This window comes from Accipiter gentilis, chromosome 19, assembly GCF_929443795.1.
Source record: "Accipiter gentilis chromosome 19, bAccGen1.1, whole genome shotgun sequence".
In the NCBI taxonomy this organism is placed as follows: Eukaryota; Metazoa; Chordata; class Aves; order Accipitriformes; family Accipitridae; genus Astur; species Astur gentilis.
Window position 1 is genome coordinate 68,426 of NC_064898.1, and position 20,482 is coordinate 88,907.

A 20,482-nucleotide genomic window follows, 5' to 3' on the forward strand; every position below is an offset into this window, starting at 1 on the left:
TCCCATAAACAAACCCCAGGAAAGAGAATGCACGGTTGGACGGGTGCACTTGAGGTTTTGACCACGCGGTAGCACCGTTAACTGCTGAAAGAGCAGGACTCTCTGCCGCTCCGTGTCCATGTCACGACTGCCCTCACGTCCCCAGTCTGCACCCAGCTCCTCCAGGGTGTGCAGAGGGGCTTCCAGCCCTGGCTCAGCAGGCGTCCACATAAGATCCCCCAGCCAAGAGGGGGGTGTATGCTCACCTGCCACATCGATACCGTGGGTACATTAAAAGCCACCCCGCAACTCTTTCCCCAGAAGTGACTGGGGGAGGCTTTTCAGTCATCTGGCTGTAAACCCCCTCCCCCTCAGGGAGACCAACATCCAGGCATGCCTTGCTCTAACTCCCCAAATCCACTGCCCTCCGAGGAATAAAAGGCGTCTGGGCCACTCCCCCGGCTCTAATCTGCAGATATGCCTGGCTTCCCAGAAGTAGGCTGAGAAAGCCAGCATTAAGGCACTCCTTCCCACGCCCAGATCCACAAAATCCTCAGAGAAAAGAAGAAAAATAGCCACTTCACCGCAGCAGGAAGTAAATGGACTTGGGGGACACAGGAGGCCAGTTCTCCCGGGGTCAATGGAAAGGAGGGCTAGATGCAACGTATCTGAGGATTTTCCATGTGCACAGCTGAAACAGCCATGCCTCAAGCAGGGATGCGTCCCATTTATGGCAGTTCCTCCCCACTTCTCATCCCCAAAAGACAAACTCGGGCCTCTGCCTTCTCCGTGTGTAGCTCCCCACTCCCTTCAGCATGGAGCTGCGAGGCTCTGGGTTTGTGGAGAACCACAGGTGGGAAACCGAGGCTACTAATGGTGACCACAGAGAACAGACCGGCTCGGAGGGGGCGAGGAGGGCTGATGCACAATTTCTACGTTTGAATTTGTTGGGAACTTGGTGGGAGTCACAGGCTTGCAAGCCACAACCCCAGCTATCCAGGACATGGGCTTCCCAAGATCACAAACCTCAGGGGACGGGGACGGGGACGGCGCCTGCGCCGGCGAGCGAACGCCGGGCTGCCCCAACGCGAAGCACGGCGCATGCGCCCAGGAGGCGCATCCGCACGGCTGGTCGGGGAGCGGGCGCAGCGGGAAGCCCGCGGAAAACCACGCGAAACCGGCAACGCTCCTGAGTCTGACCTGGTCGGACTACGCCGCGCCCGAGAGCCGCGCTGCTGCCCGGCTGCCGAGTCCGCGAAAACTACAGCTCCCGGCATGCCCCGGGAGGCAGCCTGCCCCGCTGCCTGACGCCGAGGGGACGCCGCTTCCGTTCCCCCCCACCTCCCCACGCCGGCGCAGCAGCAGTTCCCGCCGAGCCCCCAGCGCCGCTCCGGGTAGCTCCGGCACGGCGCGGCCCCGCTGCCGCTCCGTGCGTGCAACATGGACCCCGCCGTCCTCCTCGGGGCTTTCCCCGGGACCCGCCGGCCGACTGCGCAGCCCCGCCACGGGGCCCGGTGAGCCCCCCCGCGCGCCCGTTCTCTCAGCCGCCCTGTCAGCGCCCCCCCCAACCCCGCGCGCCCCGTTCTCTCAGCCGCCCTGTCAGCGCCCCCCCCCACCCCCGCGCGCCCGTTCTCTCAGCCGCCCTGTCAGCGCCCCCCCCCCCACCCCCGCGCGCCCGTTCTCTCAGCCGCCCTGTCAGCGCCCCCCCCACCCCCGCGCGCCCGTTCTCTCAGCCGCCCTGTCAGCGCCCCCCCCACCCCCGCGCGCACGTTCTCTCAGCCGCCCTGTCAGCGCCCCCCCCACCCCCCGCGCGCCCGTTCTCTCAGCCGCCCTGTCAGCGCCCCCCCCACCCCCGCGCGCCCGTTCTCTCAGCCGCCCTGTCAGCGCCCCACCCCCACCCCCGCGCGCCCGTTCTCTCAGCCGCCCTGTCAGCGCCCCCCCCCCCCCACCCCCGCTCGCACGTTCTCTCAGCCGCCCTGTGAGCCCCCAGGGCTCTCCCCCGGCCTCGGCACAGGCGGCCCCCACCTCCCCCGGGCCACCCCCGCCTCCGACGTTCGCCGGTACCGAGGGGTGACCGGCCCCGCTCACCTTCTCCCTCGGGGCAGCCGCAGCCCGGTCACTGCTCAGCTCCGCTCCTGCCTGGGCTCCCGGCGGCCCCTCCCCCGGCAGCCCCTCCCCTTGCCAGGGAGGGGGCGTCGCCATCAGCCTCTCACTGCCCGCACCTGCGGCTCCTCCAGCCCCGGCCCGCAGCTGTGGTACCGAAACCCGCAACCAAACCCCTCACCACCAAGGTGAAGTGAAGCAGCAGGCACTGCCTTGACTGAGTGACAGATGTCAAGAGTCATCTGATGTGGAAGAGGTGTTAACTGGGGTCAAAATACAGATTTTATTACCCGTCTGATTTTAGTTCTAAGACTTGGCGATTGCCAGGTATCATCTTTTCGATTTCCCCAGGTCCACCCGCGAGCGAGGCCACAAGGGAGATTTCTTCCAGAGAGAGGATAGAGTTATTAAGTCTCAAGACCACGATTTGCTTTTCTCCTTCATGAAGAGGTGAGTGGATCATATAGCATCACTAGTCACCCAAGCAGTTAAGCCTGAACTTTTCACCTGTCCTTTAATGCCGTCAACTCCAAGCTAAATTTTTCCCGTTATTAAGAGGGGACCAAAGATCATGTGAAGTATTATTATCCTTTCTACAAATACACCCCCATCTTAGAGCTTTAGCTACTAGAGAAGGTCTTGGGAGTTTGGGGTCAGAGCAGCTAGCTGCAAGTACAAACTTTCATACAGCTCTGTTTAGGATGTGTGATGCTTCTCTGGTTGTCTAAACCGGTCTGAATTTCCACAGATGGTCCTGACTCTGGGTGGCTCTAACAAGGATCCTGGAACTCCAGTAAGTTCTAAACATCGTTTTATATTTTAAACATGATCCCAAGTTCCTTTTTGCACTTGTCTCTACGGTTTTGGCAGCTGACAGCCCCGAGGGGTGCTTGTACAAGTTTCTCCCGAAGGGCGAGTAAATTAATTCTTTTGTCCGTGAGGTGGATGGTTTGGTAACGTTATAATTCACAACGCTATAATTCCTTCTTTCAAATTTAAAAAAAATAATTGCCTTTTAAATCCATCCAATTTAATCTGATTTAAAATGATTCTCATTGTTCTACCTCTTTTCTCAAGTTTTGGTTAAATTCAATGTCAGTATTCTCCACGGAACTAGATTTTCATCTGACTTTGGAATCGGAAAGGCAGGCTGTTACCGAGGTTAAATTCTGTGTCTTTACAAAACTTTGAATCAGTTACAAAACTAGATTATTTTTTTTAATTCAAATTACAAAACCGGTTAATATCAAGATGAATAGCTCAAACAATAATTGTTTCATTTTGTTTATCTCATGTTTAGAACCCCTCAAAAAAAACCACATACACCCTCTAAACACACAAAAAGATTATTGCCCTCGACAATATTCCTAATAGCAACCCCAACATTATAAATTTTACACAACTGTTTTCCCAAATAGATAACGTGAAACTTACTTATAGATTTTCCGTTTTAAAGGGACAGTTTCTTTAGACTTCCAGTTTCTTGTTGGGTGCTTTCTTTATTCTCGAATAATGAAGCCAAGGTTCTTCTCCCAGACCTTTACTGCTACAAGTGTTGTTAAAATGACTCGATACGGTCCTTTCCACTTCTCGGTGATTTTATATATATTCAGTCTCCTGGTCGGAAGGGATGCGCTGCTACGTCCAGTTCTAAGGGTCCAGCTGTGGAGACATACTGACAAAGTTCTTGAAAAGAATTGCTTAAAGAAATCATAACACCTTTTAAAAACATATCTCCAAAGGCACTCAAGATACTCAGAACACAGGACTCTTGATATGGTCTTTCGTACAACATTTCCTAAAGGCTTGACTTTTCTTTCTCTTCTGGCTATACTCCGATTCTTAATAGAGCCACGGGTAACGCTTTAACCCATGTGAGGAGTGAGGTTTCCTGACAAATTTTACTCGACAGTTGCTTAAGGATATAGTTCATTCTCTCTTTCTCTCTCTCTGCCCACACACTTGCTTGTGGTCTATGTGGGGTGTGATAGTCTCAATCCATAGATAATACACGGCTCAACTTGTCTCATAATCTTTGCTATAAAATGAGGGCCATTGTCAGATGACATTCTTACAGGCACCCCATATTTTGGTATTATCTCTTTGAGCAAGACTTTGACTACTTCCCTTGCTTTGTTGGTGCGACAAGGGAAAGCCTTGGGCCGCCCAGTAAAGATATCAACTAAAACTAGGACATATCCTTATTTTCAAGGCAATTCTATAAAATCAATTTGCTAATATTCTTCTTCTAAAAAATTTCCTTATTTAATAATCCCAAAGATGATCTTATTACTGGTTCGGGGATAAATTTACATATACATTTCACGTCCACTTATAATTGTTTAAACAATCTTTGTCATATTTCGCTTTCTGTTTCCCAGTATACTCTGTGATGTTCAATGGGGCAATTTCTCTTATTATTGTGGGTGGGACTATTATTCGACCTGTCGGTGTTACAGCCTATCCTGTTTCATTTTGTTAGCCTGCAATCTAATAATTAATTCTTCATCTTTTTCATTATAATTTGGAGTTTCTTTAGTCAATTTTATACCTTTCTCTGGAACTAGTGCTAGGATGCCTTTTTCTGCAGCCTCTTCAGCAGCTTTATCAGCCAGTCGGTTACCTGCGTTAGGACCGGTCTTACCTAACGGATGTGCTTTACAGTGCATCATCGTGACTGCTGTTGGTTTTTGAATGCTTTCTAACAATTTCAGTATTTGTTGTGCGTGCTGAACGGCGGTGCCTGGTGCAGATAACAGTCCTCTTTCTCCCCGTGTCGCTCCATGCGCACGTACCACTCCAAAAGCATACTTTGAGTCTGTCCAAGTGTTGACTCACTTTCCTTGACTTAGTTCCAGAGCTCGAGTAAGAGCTATCAATTCAGCCTTTTGGGCAGAGATCATCGAAGGCAAAGTTGGCAACGCAAGTACCTCCTCAGTAGTTATTGTCTATCTCGATAAAACGTTGTCCTTCACAGATGGAACCGCTTCCGTCGGCATATAGTTCCCAATCTGTTTCTTCTAGTGGCACATCTCAGAGATCCAGTCAGCTGGAGTAAACTCTTTCGATTGCCTGCAAGCAGTCACGTTCCAGTTCTCCTTTAACTCGGTCAGTTGTTGAAAACGCAACGGGGTTAACGGCGGTAGTAGTTTTTAGGTAAACATCATCTTGTTCCAGCAACAACACCACTTGGTATTTCAGCATTCTGCTAGGGGATAACCAGTGCCCCCCTTTCCGTTTTAGCACAACAGTTATCATATGGGAAACGTACAGTAATCCTTTCTCCTCAGGCGAACTTACGAGCTTCCTGGATCAGTAGCACAGTTGCAGCGACGGCTCTCGGACGACCAGAGCATCCCAGACTCACGTTATCCAATCGCTTCGAGAAGTAGGCCACAGCTCGCCCACTTGGCCCTAAATATTGGGCCAGGATACCCAGAGCTCTACCTCGTCTTTCACGAGCAAAAAGTTCAAGTGTCTCTCGTGAGATCTGGCAGACGCTAGGGCTGGCACCCCTGTTACAGCCTGTTTCAATTCGTGGAAGGTAGCTTTCTCGGCATCGGTCCAATCCGTCGTTTGAGGTTTTGAGCTGCTCCTGTAAAGGTCAGGCCAGCAAGCCACAATTTATAATCTACAGGTGACACCACTCGACCATTCCCGGAAATGCTTGTCATTCATTTTTTTTAGTCTTAGGTTCGGGGAGACGACACATTGCCTCTTTTCTCTCAGTTCCCAATTGTCTCTGTCCTTTTAGGATTTTAAAACTCAACTTTAAGTTTCTTCTTTCTGGGTTATTTGGGTTTTTTTCTTTTGACACTCGATATCTACTGATTCCCAAAAAGTTCAAAAAGTTAAGAGTTAACTTTGTGCATTGTTCTTCCGTCTCAGCTACCATTAACAGATCGTCCATATATTTCAGCAAGATTTCTTGATTATTTTCTTTCTTCCAAATCTCTAATTCTCGTGCCAACTGATTTCCAAAAATGGTAAGACTATTCTTAAAGCCTTGAGGCAAGACTGTCCACGTATATCGTGTTTTTCTCCCAGTCTCAGGATTTTCCCATTCCAAAGCAAAAACCTCTTGACTATTGGGATCCAAGGGAATACAGAAAAAGGCATCTTTTCGGTCCAACACTGTGAACCATTCTCATTTCTCCGTTAGGGCTGTTAACAAAGTATAAGGATTTGCTACGACCGGATGAATACCTTGTACTATTTGATTTATTGCTCTGAGGAGGTCTTGAACTAATCTATCATCTTTTTCATCAGCCTTTTAACAGGCAAGATCGGGGTGTTATATCTGGATTCACATTCTATTAACAATTTGTATCTTAAAAATTTTTGTATTACCATTACTAACTCTTTCCGACTTTCCGGTTTTAGGGGGTATTGTTTCATTCTTACCGGATTCGATCCTGGCTTTAAATCAACTCTCACAGGTTCTGCTTTTTGGATTTACCGGGAACTTCCCAGTCCAGACGACTGGAATGACAGCATTACACTTGGACCGGTATAATCTTCTGCTTTCGGTAAACATCCTGTTAACAACAAAGCCGCTGCTTCGATACGTTTAGTTTCTGGAATTAAAATTTTAAGCTCTCCGTTTTTAAATTTAATTTCTGCCTCTAAGTTCTCAAATAGACCTCTCCTTAACAGGAGTTTAGGAGAATTTGGCACATACAAAAACTGCCGAGTGACCCGTTGCTTTCCTAATTTCATTGTTAAAGATTTAAAGAAGGGTCTAGTTTCTCGTTCGCTTGTTGCACCAACACCACCAATTTCTTCAAAACTTAACTCTCCCTCTGAGGTATTTAAAACTGAAAAGGTGACTCTAGTGTCAACTCACATTCAATTTTCTGTTCTCCCAGTTTAGCTGTAACCAGAGGTTCTGCTGGGAGACTCCCCTCCGGTCCCCGCCCGATACGTTCACTTAAAAAGAACAAATCTACATATGGCACTTTATTCCATTTACTCTCTCTCCTACAAAACAACAGGAATTGCAATATAGTATTGTAACTCAAAGTTCTGTTTGTTTACCATTTTTCCTGCAGTTCACCCCAACGTGCCAATAAACATCCCAGCGGTGACGTTTCTGGTAACTTTTCATCAGCAGTTCTATTTCCTGCACTCTTATTCTTAAACAATTTTGCTAATGCCATTATACTTATATACATTCAAATACCAAATACCAAACAAATGCAAACGACAGCTGTCCCAAATAATACACAAAGTCCAACCCAGCAATAGCTTTCGCTTATGACTTACGGGCAGACGCCTAGCTTCCAGTGCAGACGGCTACCCTCCAAGCCCCAACCCTGGGAAGCTTTCGCCGCGCCTCACGGGCAGGCTTTCCAAACAAATTCCAAAGAAGCAGCGCCTTACCTTTTTTCCAGGGAACGCTGCGAGGAGCTTTGCGTGTCGAGGGTGACGGTTCTCCCCGAGAATACCTCGGTGCCGGCCGGAGCTCGATCGACACGCCATCCCGTCCAGTCTCACTCGCAAGGTCCCATCTGGGTCGCCAAAACCGTTACCGAAATCCAGAATAAAACTCCTTAACGCCAACGTGAAGTTAAGAAGCAGGCGCTTTGTTTATCGCAGCGCTGGGGACACGGGGGATCGCTCCTCCAAAGGCGTGTCCCACTTAGTATCAAAATCCATCAGTTTTTACAGGCTTTTCCCGTCAGGTCATTGTTACCTAAGCTCCTTCCGTAAAAACGCATACTATGCTCGTTCTTAAATTTAACCGTTGTAACGATCGGTCCTGTGATTCTATAACCTTATCAATATTCTTATTTTAAAACAATCATTGGTCAGTGACGCTTGGCTCTGCTGACTGGCATCGTCGATACTCAAATCGAGATGGGAAGGGTAAGGGGGTTTCCAAGCAGCAAACTGGTGTCCACGACGGTTTCCTTAGTTTCCTGAAACAGAACGTAGGAAAACCAGTAACTTCCTGGTGAGGTTTCTAGGGTTAGCTGTTTCAGACTTTAACAATATTACGGTTCCTAGCGTCACGCATAACACAGCTCCTAAAGTTTCTATGGCTACGTTTCAAACTTAACAATCCTATACGTTACGCTTCACAGTTTTACTTCTTAATCAAACCTAACTCTTCTATGTGATTAAATGTTGATTTCTTTACCAGAACATTTGCAACAGCTGGAGCCCAGCAGGAACAGGGGGGGCACGGCCCGACCCCCCCCAGCGCCTCACCTCCTCCTCCTCCCCTGGGCTCCCTCACAGCCCCTCGCCCCGTGCAGAGGGAGCGCAAACGCAGCCCGGAGGGCAAAGGGGCCGGCCGGCCAGCGTCTATTCAGTCAGTCGCGCGCCTATCGAGTCCTGCCAGCGAGTCTGCTCCGGGGCTCGGGGCGCCCCCCGGCGCTCCCCCTGCCCCTCGGACACCTCTGATAGCACATTTCCATACGTTCTGTATGGCACGTCGAAATATTTGGGTGGTTTTAATACTTTGTACCAGCTGTGGTTTGCTGCTAGGTGACTGTAAAAGTGAGATTTGGTAAATAATGGTTAGAAATCTTATACTAACGCTACAACTGAAACGACAGACAAAAGTATAGCCGAGCAATTAACTAGCAGAGGTAGGTACTCCTAAGTTTTGCAGTTCTTTGCTCTTATGACTAGATGTTCCCCTGTAAGCTAAATGGGAACAATGCTGAAACTGACCACATGCGATTGAAACTGCGTTAAGCTTCAAGATCAAAGAACAAGGACAAGAATAAAGACTTCGAGGACAGCCAGCAAGAACTTCAAATGGGTCGGAGGTCGCAAAAGCAGCCCTTCGTCTCAAATGGATCCTTCCTTGCACGTGATCGGATGTAGGCAGCGCTATGATAATCGGTTGCCGTCGTTTTTATGTATATGTATACTCATCTGATTAATAAGCAATTAGTTATTCTATATAACCTGTTTGTGCTAAAGCTGTGGCACGCACACTAGGTGGAACTATCCCCCGTGCATCCGGCGCTGCAGTGAAGAACGCCTGCTTTCTAAAACTCCAAAACGAGTCTTAGGGAGTTTCGTCGACCGGCTTTTCAGTATCAGAGGTACAAGGGAGGAAAGGAAAAAAAAAAAAAAAAAAAGGAAAAAAAAAAAAAAAGCAGGGGTGTGGGAAAGAGAGGGGACCAGGGGACGGAGGGGGCAGGGAGGGACCGCAACACCGAAGAGGGGAGACGGGGCCCCGAGGGCCCGGGGCTCACCACAGCTCTCGTTCTTGGCGCTGCCAAGAGACTTTGCCAGTTCAGCCGCTTCTTTCTCCTTCTCTCCTCCCTTCCTCTTCTGTAACTCCAGTCGCTTGGCTGTCCTCCGCATAACGGAACACGCGAGCCCCTCGCAGCTCTTGCGAGATGAGGCCTCCTAGACACGTAGCCTCGCTCGCTCGCTCGCTCACTACGTGGCTGTACCGCGCTGCTGGTCACGCATACAGACCCTGGCGGTCTGACCTGCTGTGGACTACGAGGAGGGATCCTCCCACACCCACAGAGGCAGGGTCCCTCTGGCCTGCAGCGGGAGGCAGCTGCCAGCCAGATGGCCTTCCGTTTCTTCTTTTTTACCTTTCTGTGGCCTCTCCAGCTTCAGCAGCTCCCGTCCACAGCCAGTAAGTGCTCCGCCTGTCCCTCTGCGCTCCCGTGCCGTGAGGAGAGGGAGGCCGGGCAGAGACAGGCCACGCGAGCCTGAGGCTGCTGCAGTCAGCGGCATCCCCGGGGACGAACGGACAACCCCGCTCACGGCGTGGCCTCTGGCAGAGGGAAAGAGGCAGCAGCGACCGTTATTACCGCAGCTCCACCCTGGCCGGAGCCCCTCCGTCCGCAGGGGCTTCCGCGGACGGACGCCGCTCCTTCCCCGCGCCGCTGCTAACGGCACCCGCGTTAAGGGAGACTCGAGAACACCGGAGGGCCAGCTTGCCGCCCTCACGACAGGGCTCGGGGGCTGCCTGCGGCTGCAGCACAGGCTTCAGGGGAGGGGCTGCAGCTGGGGGCAGCCGCAGGGGCCGAGCGGGGCTGGGGAAAGGCGGCGGGGGAGCTCCGGCGACTCGGGGAGGCGCCCGCTGGCCGCGCCTGGGGGGTGCCCGCCTCCGTCCCCTCTTCCCTTCTGTCGGCTCTCGGGGACCTGCCCGGCGCTGCCCTGGCCCGGCTCGCCTCCGGCGGACCGGGAGCCTGCCGCGGCGGCCGCTTCGCAGCTTCCCGTCCCGCCGGCCCCGGGCGGCCAGCGGGCAGGAGGCACCCGCCGCCGCGGCCGCCGCCGCCCCCGCCGGAGGGGATCGCTCGCCTCACCCGCGGTCCCGGCGCTCGCCCGCGGGGCGGCAGCGGCGTTTCCTTACCGGGAGGGAGGAAGCAACGAGCGCGGCGGCACTTCCCCCCGGGGCCGCACTGCCGGTACCGTCGGACGGCACGTGCAGGACCGGGGCAGCCCCGCGCACTCGCAGCCTCCGAGCTGCAGTACCGAACATTGGCCGCGGGGTGGCAGCGGCGAGGGCTTGGCAGAACGCGGCAGCGCGCATGCGCGGCACCCCAGCTGCAGTACCGGACTTTGGTCCTTAGGTGGCGAAAGAGCGCTGGCGCAAGGGGCCGCCACCGCGCATGCGCGGCTCCCAAGCTGCTGTACCGTGGTTTGGTAGCCAGGCAACAGGCAGAGAGCCGTAAACCGCGCCTCCGCGCATGCGCGTTTGCCGAGGCGTCGTGTCCCGATTTGGTTGCCTGGCAACAGCGGCGACGCCGTAAACGACACTGGGCGCATGCGCGGATGCCAGGCGGCCGTAACGCGTCCTGGTTGCTAGGCAGCAGCAAGCGCGCCGCACAGGGCGCAGCGCGCATGCGCGGCTGCCCAGCTGCGCTTCAGTTGCCAGGCAACAGCGGCTAGCAACGTCTATGTGCCAATGCGCATGCGCACCAGCAGGAGCCCACCGACTCACGCCACCGCGCATGCGCGCCTCCCCAACGCCAGTTCCCACCTTCGCTCCCCGGGCAGCAGAATCCGCATCCCCGCAACGATCCTCTTCTGAGCGTCAGCTGCGTGAGGGACGACTGACAGCTCAGCCCAGTAGAGACCAGCCGCAGGCGGCAACTCCTTGCTGGGGGCACAGGGCTGACGTCGCCCTGCCCTCTCCCCACTCGCAGCCCGGGCACTCCTCTTCATCGCCTCCCTTCCAGAAAGCACCCGAGCGGCTGGAGCGTTTACAGCAGTCAAGTGCAAGGAACAGACAATTCGGGCGGCCGCTTCTGTCCCTGCCCCCCCACCCCGTTATCTAGAGAGGAGAAGCAGCACAGGGAACCTGCAAATGGGGGGGGGGGGGCAAGGGGGGTGTCCCCTGGAGCAAGCCCCAGGGACTGCTGTATCCCTCTGCATGGGGCATCAGGGTTGCAGGAGCGACAGCAGCCGGGCAGCAGACGCTGGCGAGAGATTTACAACAAAAAATAACGCCTGGTTCAGGTGACAGCCTGAAGGCAGGCCACAGGAGACCCAAAGCTGCTTCGTGCCGGAGGGGCGGCTCTGTTCGGCAGGAAAGGCCGCGACCCAGCGCACCAGATGCGAGCGGCCCACCTGCAAGCGAGCGATACCCCGGCGACCCTGGGGCTCGGTCGGGGTGGGCACCTCCGTGCTATCAGAACGCGGCTCTCCTAATCCTGCACGCACGCAAGGCTTCTCGCGCGGGGCTCATCTCTTATCGAAAAGACGCTGCACGGTGTTACTTACCGCCCTGCCCTCCGGCGTTCAACGTAATCAGACGTGAAGCAGGGAAAGCAAAGAGGCCTGTCGGGATATTAGATGTCCTCAGCAGAGGACCACAGAGCCCTCGAGGTTCCATCTTTGCTCCCTACAGGAGCGTGGCTCCGCACTCCTTGCCGCTCCTGCCAGCAAGCGTCACAGTTGCCCTTTGCCGCCTGCAACACGGCCCCAGTACTGCCGCTTACAGAGCGACAGGCGCTCGCTATAAAGCGGCGATGAAGAACAAGGACGGCCCGTCGAGATGGCAGGAGGAACACAGAGAGCCTCCAGCATTAGCCAGGCAGGGTTTGCAACTCACCTCGTGTCCTGGTTTAACGCCAGCCGGCAACGAAGGCCCACGCGACCGCTCACTCGCTCCCCCGCCCCCAGCGGGACGGGGAGACAAGCGGAAGGGCAAAAGTGAGAAAACTCGTGGCTTGAAACAAAAACAGTTTAATCATCATGAAAAAGAAACAACAACAACTTGTAAGGAAAAGAAGAAGAACAAATGACAGAGAACAGGGTGCAGGCAGCACACCAGGGGTCTGGAGCCTGATGGATGATGGGGGGGTGGTGGTGTGGAATATGGAGGAAGGAAAGGAGGGAGGCAGGGCAGGAGATAGGAGAGCAGGGGGTGCAGTGGGAAACAACTCGCGGGGGTGTGCATGGCGGAGACACGGACCTAGTGGGGAGGGTAGGTGAGGGTACAAAGGTGCACGGGGGGGTACTAAAACCAGACGTGCTGCTTCACAGAAATACGGTCCCACCTGAATTCGGTAGTAGGGTTTCTTCTGCGCTTAAACATTAATCAGGCATTTAAAAGCTTCAGTAGACTTGCAAACTGAAACGTCTGACAATTTACGTAGTCTTCTAATTTCTGATATCCAGGATATGTGAAAATAACACTCTCAATTCAACAGTTTTCACCGAGAACGATATGTGTTAACCTAAATCACACAAAGTGAATAATATCATGTTAGCCATGTAGCCTTTATTAAGAGGTTGAAATTACCTTCTCGGGATCTTTTAAGCTTCTAAGCGTAAAATAATGAGTGTAGCTTACAGATGTGGAAGAGAAATCTTTTGGTATCATAACCAAAGTAGTCTTCTCCTCTATGAATGGCAACACAATCTGTAATACTGCATCGACACCTCAAAACCCATTCTGTCTCTCCCCTTTTGTCATCCAATGTTGTCTTCTAGATATTTCAAGAAATTCTTTCATTGTCTATCCCATAAAATGAGAAGTAGATTATTACGGAAGAGCTCCACAGATAAAAAGTTAATGCATTAGACTAGCTGTGATATAAAAATTACTGGAGATATATTTATGTGTGATGTTCTGATGAATTATCTAGTTGTTTACAATTGCTAGGACTTCTCTCAGCGGTAAATCACTGGCAATGTGCACGAACACAAGAAACTCTTCACGGGGCACATTCATCCTTTATGCAGTTAAATGAAGTTTTTAAATCACAAAAAGATTTGGCTGTTACACAGTCTAAATTACATGATAGTAACCCAAACCACAAGACCATGTCTCTCCTACTTTGCTCTGTTGCAGAAGAATCTCAGCTTGCAAAGCACATCAGTTTTCCGTAACACAGATAACCAGGGTTCACACAGTCAGACTTTTCAGTTAGAAGGCCACAGAAAGAATCATAAAGAGACCGAGTATCTTTTCCTTAAACATCCTGTTTACAGACAGCTATGTTACCTCCAAGTGCTATGAAAGTTACTTTCTCTAAAACTATCTTCCATTTAGTTTTCCTTTTTTTTTCTTCTTTTTTTTTTCTTTTCTTCCCCTGAAAACTATCTTATAGCTTAATCCTTATAGGATTTTTTTTCAAGTTTTGTTTTTTTCTAAGAGTATCAACACATGAAAACTCTAAATAGTTTCAGGAAGGTCAGTATTTGCTACTGTTGCACTTGATCCAACATCCCACTTTTTTTTCCACCAAGCAAAGGAGTTCAACCAAGTTTCTTTCAAGAGCCATACAGGAGAAAGTACAGATTCTGCTCTGTCTGCTAACAAGCAGGCGAAGGAGCTGCTACCGATTTGAAAACTATAGAGGCTCTGCTGTGCCCATTTTCAACTGGGGAACAAAAATAGTATTTAGGTCCACTTTTTCTCATTTGCAAAGCAGATCCACTGCCTTGGGAGACTGACCAGAATTACCTGGAACAAACATTCTTTTTGCCTAGGATCTGTTTGTTAGTTGAGAAAACAATCACTATGTCCCTGTGATAATATAACACGATTTCATCAAGACATTTCTGTCTCAAGGGGCCCAGTTGTATTTTATTTTCTAGTAACACAGCATCTATCCAATTCCGGTCTCTGACTTAAGAGATGAGGAACATGCAATTTCTTCAATGTCTACTTATCACGTGAGGAAGTCAACAAACCTCTTTTCACAGTTACAAGCACTTTTCAAAGACCTGACAGTTCGCTCCGGTCATCAGCTGACCCTGAACAAGTTGCAAAAAGGATCAATAAATGCGAGAAAGACCTTTGGTATGAGGGAACCCAGACAAACCGGTGCAGCAGCTTTCTTCCCTATTGATTGGAAGAGAATGCTGTTTGGCTGCTGCTTCTACGGATAATCCACAAATTATTTGCTATTCTTCTTAGCCAAAGGGCTAAGGCAGTGCCATCAGCAACTTCATAATAAACCCTAAAACAAGAAGCAGATATTACAGCTCCAAGTCTGAGCAAACAGCATCAATGATCAAGACAGCTCTAACATGGAAGGCCTGGTAAGTGGCAGTGGTATAAGGCACTAGCAATTTATCAGGGCTCTCTTTCAAATGCTGGCATTTTCTGTGACTTGGATTTTGCCTATTATTATGAGATCATTACATCACCTATCACACAAGTGTAGCTTTGTTAACTTTGAAAGAAAAGCTGCTAGACAATATACAACACAAAGTTAGACAAGCGAGGGAAGTACACAGTGAGGTCACAGGCAATCTGGAATTGGGCACCCGACTTGAATTCCTGGCTTTGAAAACCTCTCTCCAAATGACTTACCATCCTTTCACTAAGATCCAGCAGCAGTTCCCTCCCGTGCCTCATGCTCTTCTTTAGTCAGCCAAAGCCCACGGAGCTGCACTGTAAGCTTGAAGACCAGGATGCCAGCTTCGTGTCCTATTTCTGTCACCTAGTTTTTACGTACCGTTTCTTGCTAATCAAAAGGCCCAGTGATTCCTCCTCACACATCACACTGGAGTTAGTACGTCCAAGCATTATTTCTGCAGCGCTACATTTGCACGGATTAGCTGCTGAACCCTCCAGATGATGTACTGCTTTTCAAGAAGGGTGTAGTATAACTGGCGAGGGTCTACAGCAAATCCAAGAGGGTGCTCAACGATGTACAGAAGTCTGACTTCAAAGCATAAATTGAAAAACAGCTGCTTAACCTGGAAAGGGCAATACTGAAGAGAAAGAACAATGTTTAAACTCTAAAAGGTAGCTATAAGGAAGAACTTTTGTGTGCATCCACTGCACACAGTTACACGGAATCATGGGGCTTAAATTACAACCTGAAAAACTTAGGGTATGTGGCAATCTTTGCAACAGTAGTAATAATTACAGGAAATGTTTAAGAATAAATTAGGCAAGCATTTGTCAAGAATGGTACAGAAAGTTGATCATTCACCTCTAGAATGAGAGCAACACTAGACTATCTTTAAAAGTTCTTCTTTCCCCACTGCTGTCCCTCTCCGTATTTCTACCCTCAAACACAAGCATCATCCCCAGCTCTGCACTTACAATTCTATCTGCATATGCACATGTCTAGAGATGCACATTTATTTCTTCGTTACACAGGTGAAGGAGAGTACTCATAGGTAAGCCAATTTACATAAACAGCTTTTGAAAGCTAAACACCTCAGCTTCTTGCAAAACCGTCACCCCAACAGAACACCGGGAGCTGTATGTAAATCCTTATTCCAAAACTGCGTTCTCTTAAATCTTATGAAAACCATTTCTAACATAAAGCCTGACCTGACTGGTCTATTTTCTGACACTCCCCTTCTCTGTCATCAGGTACTCATTAGACAGTAAAACAACTGACGGGGCAAACACCATAACTAGCACAATAGCTGACTTCCGTAGCAGTTGCATATCATGTCTGAAGAAATGTGAGTTTAGTAGGTGTACAGGTAGATACACATTCAGAAATGCACAAGAACTGAAAGGAGTAATCTGTAACTGGTAGACTAAGAACGCTGCAATAGCATGCAATGTAAATCAACATGCACCTATAGGGAAGGGAAGGGAAGTACAGAAACATTCTTCTGGATTAAAAAAAACCAAAACGCAGCAATGGTAGGAAAAGGTACTTGGAATGTGCCACTTTCAATCCACTGAAACGACGTCTGCAACAGCAGTAAGAACACTGGCAAACTACCTTCTCTGTTCCACAGGGCCTTGAAACCCATACGCATTGTGTGTTGCCAGTTGCCATTAGGAAACAAAGATATTAAATAGGGCAAATCAGAAGTAACTTGAACCAATCCCTCCCACCCAGCTATAAACCAGGACCATATACAGCCCTTGCAGACTACACATCCATTCCAGCCACATCATTAGCATAAGCTGTGCAAACCCATGCAAATCAACAGGTTTTTCAGGCATAAAAGCAGACTCCAACAGCAGTTAAGCCACTTCTTACAACTGACAATGTCATACTTCCATCCCTGATCATAGCACAAGAACAAAAGAGAATGGGTCTTTATTGTCCTTCACGAACTTGAGGGGCTGCAAGAAACCAGTGAAGTTACAAGCCTGGATTCTGTAACGTCGCTACCAGCATAATTTCCAGATCAAAGATCCGGCCTCCTGTTACGATCATCAAACATAATTTTGAGTTCAGAGAACAGGTCATCACAACACTATGTTAGGTAGAGTATAAAACCTTATCATCAGATTCTCAGCTAGTTTAAGTCAATGTATTCTGTGTGTTCCGCTGAAGTCAATGAAACTAAACACACTATCACAGGAAAGAGATATTTCAGCACGCCTCAGACCTGGAAAACTATCTTGAAAAATGCCCGTCACTTTTAACACAAATTCTCTGCACTTCCCACGATCTCTCAACAGCGAGCAGTAGTAAGACCCTAACAGTTACTTGCAACCTATTTCTTGCATAGCATTCATTTTTATTTTAATTTTAAAAGGGGCAACTAATACATAAGATTTTTGCAGCTACTCACAAAAAATCAATAAGCAAAGACATTTGTTCCAAGACTTAAATTTCTTGTATAATTTAAAAAACTATCAAAACTCTGTAAAGTAAAATAGATACATTTACCTACTAATGTTGGAAACTACAGACAAACTTCAGGAAATGACCAAAGGTGCAGAGGATAGGCTAATGCCTATTAGCATTAGGTTGAAAAACAAGGTAGAAAAGGTAGAAATGCCTATTAGCATTAAGGTAGAAGAACAACAACAACAACAACAACAAAGCCCAGAAGTTCTACAGAAAAATGAGTGAGCAGCCCACAGCACTGGCAGACAACAGATTTTTTTATCGCCGCTTCCTCCACCCCTTCTTCTTATCCCCCCACCCCCGTTTTTTTTTTAAAGGAAATAATTATTCTATTGTGAAACATATTGCCAGTGATGCAGTTGAAGCCAAAAGTTTACATGAGTTCAGGAGAGGATTAACCGAATTCTAAGACACGGGCCAACACAACTGCTATAGCATCATGGTGAAATACAAACAGCTACTCTGAGAACGACACATTATTCTTCACTAAATTTGCCTTTTACCCTGTTGTATAGTTACTAATGTTGAAAAGAGTCACTGCTGTGCAAGAAACTAAAACTTACAGCGCTTCATGCTCGGAGAGAACTGTGGCCCATCAGCTCGTGGCTGTGAAGTCTTACAACTTAACACGTTTCAGCTGCACACCAACAAGTTCTGAGGTGGACTGCTGACTGTATTCAATAGTCACAGCTTATGTAGGAGGATATGATAAACTTGACTTATTCGCCTTTAACCGATGCTCCAACTATGTTAAAGTCGTTCTTAAAGCAGGTTACTGGTTTGATTACCCTTCATACAAAATCCTCCTTCAAATGGAGGTTTCTCTTCTCTTCTTTTCAGATTTAAGGCATGAACAGAAACCACACCTGCATCATCACTGAAATCAGTGCCTATTTTTCAATAAACTTTAGCAGCATCAGAATTCGTCCCCAAGTACCGTTCATAAAGCAAATGCTTCATTCTTCAAAACTTTTTTTAGCAAAGGTTAGTAATGCTGTAGCACAGACTCTCACGCCCAGTCACGCATGTTCTTCCCGAGACTGTTACGCAGCTTAGTATTTTAAAAATCGCCATCCTAACTGCGTACCTGATACTACTGGTCCTCCCCTTTTTAAAGTCTGATGTTAAGGAAAAGCTGCAAGTCCTACAAAACCAGGCAGACTTGCTTGTTCTTGCCAAAGAGAAAAAGGTTAAGCATTATTAAAAAATAAGACTATTGCCTACCTTTAAGTATCCATAAAGCTATCAACATGAACCGTACGGTGGCTTGTTAGCATCGCTATTTGAACACGGGCATGCAAAATGTCCTTCAGTTAAATTCCAAACTCTATGAATTAATTGGTGGGCAATTCCCCAAGGATAAAACGTCTATCAAAAGCCAACAGTAAGCCAGAAATCTCTTTCCGTTTCATGGGGTAAAAAAAAAAATAAATACAGTGAATCCTGAAAAAAGAAATCGATATTAGACAGGGAACGCCTATATAGTTATAGGGCAAGTAATAAAACATTTAGTGTTTTGATTTTTTTCTTTTTATTTATGTCATCACAATAGTTAGACAAACATGGAAACATTTGCAACAGCAATACTTGGGTCACTTTAAAATCTTGGTAACACTGAAATACAGGTCAGCAAAAACTAATGATGTGGGGAGGGGACTTTAGGTCTTCTTATTTTCATACACATTCACACACACACACACACACACACACACATATATCTATACACACACGCGCACTCCACAACTCCAAAGAGCTATCTTACCTATGTCTGCCAGTAAACGGAAATAGTAGGCAGAAAGGAACCATATCCATACTAAGACAGTTAGCTGTGTCGTAAAACTGAAGATCACTGCAACCAGTGCCATCTTAAAGAAGAATAAAAAAAAAAAAAAAAACAAAACAACACCAAAAAACCTGAAAGGAACCATCGCTGTGCATGTCATAAGCATGAAGTTATTTTAACCTGGTGACTACTCTGCTCTATACTTTAAGCATCATTAAGTTTTTATGTGTTTTTAAGGTCTAAGGTTACTATTTTAAATGACCTACTTGTAGTGGCAGCCCAAGTAGCATTCTGGAGAACACCACAGTGCCCACAACTTCTACAGGTCAGTGCAGTCTGATCAAGCACTACATTTCTAGGGGAGGAAAAAAAAAAACCACTACCGCTCATTTATTCAATTGAAAAGCTTATTACCTGCACCTTCCAAAGCAACAGGCTACAGGAACACTGAATGCAAAGTAAACCAGACCCATCTGGAATAATCTGACCTCTCAGCTCCAAGTTACACATCTTTCATTTTGTATTTGAAGGGATTAACAGCATTTGGATGCACAGAAACTGTCTTTACAGTGATGTCTGCAGACCTCCGAGTCATAAGTTAAAAATGTCTTCCTAAATTATAACAGTATTAGCACTTCCTCTGAAAGGAGTGAAAAAAACACAACCAGGGAAGGAGGAAGTGACATAACACCAAGGTTTTTTGTCCCAGAGATAACAAAATCCTGAGAGAACAAGATGCTTGTGCTATCAGAATAAAAATCCCCAAAGAATCAAAACAGTTTACCTTTCCCTTGGAAAAGTTACCTTTGAGTCAAGATCTGCTCTTTTTCTCTCCCAAGCATGAAATCTCTCTTCAGCTTAAGACTCTCTTCTACTGCAGTAGAAATTTAGTGCACGTGCTGGAACCTGGACAGAATCTTATTTAAAAAAACAAACAATACAATAGTACTACAGTGGCCAGAAATCTTTTACATATTCTGATGAAAAGACTCAACTTATTTCTAGGAAATAAAGTGTTTGGGGCCAAAGCCAACGCATGATGGTCATGTAAGGATAAATTTTTATTAATTTTTTTTTTTTAAATTGATATATTGAAAAAAGCTGGAGAAGGAAGCGGGGACAGAAAGGAAAAACCATTCAGGGAGTCAGTGGTATAGACTGTCAGCACGCAATCTAAATATTGTAATTGCAGATCACATAGTCAGAACAAGCCAGTCAAAAGTAGCACCCTCCCTGGGAGAGGGGGGGGAGTCTCTCTCCCCTTGTCTTTCAAGCCAAGACCCAACTAGCAGAAGGCAGCTTTTCTGTCAGATAAAGCAAGGCAAAAGGATCATGTACAGCAACTTCCTTGCAGCCTCTTGCTCCTGAGCACCCTTCTTCACCTCTTTCTTTCTTTCTTTCTTCTGGTGATGGGAAGGCAAAGCATGTTCTGTTCCTGTGAGCCCATACTGCTTGTCCCTATAGTCACAGCAGGCACCTGTGATTCCTCTCCGAAGACATTTACGCATAGAAATCAGTTGAGTGGTGTGTTACAGAAGCATAAGCTGCAGTGGACGTGATTTTGAATCAGTTATTGTTTTGCCCATCATGACAAAATAAAACCAGCAATTTCTTACTT

The 20,482-nt window shown here is 48.1% G+C and overlaps 1 protein-coding gene across 4 annotated transcripts in view; it reads left to right on the top strand.

Annotated features, from left to right (window-relative positions):
- Positions 1–20,482, top strand: part of LOC126048508 (uncharacterized) — a 95,358-nt gene that overhangs the window by 65,183 nt on the left and 9,693 nt on the right. Inside the window, exon 4 of one of the 4 annotated variants that reach the window (XM_049823652.1) lies at positions 7,134–7,177. The exons of the other annotated variants lie outside the window; for them this stretch is intronic. Coding sequence (XP_049679609.1) covers positions 7,134–7,177 — 44 coding nt within the window. The remainder of the gene's footprint in view (positions 1–7,133; positions 7,178–20,482) is intronic. 4 annotated transcript variants of the gene reach the window in all.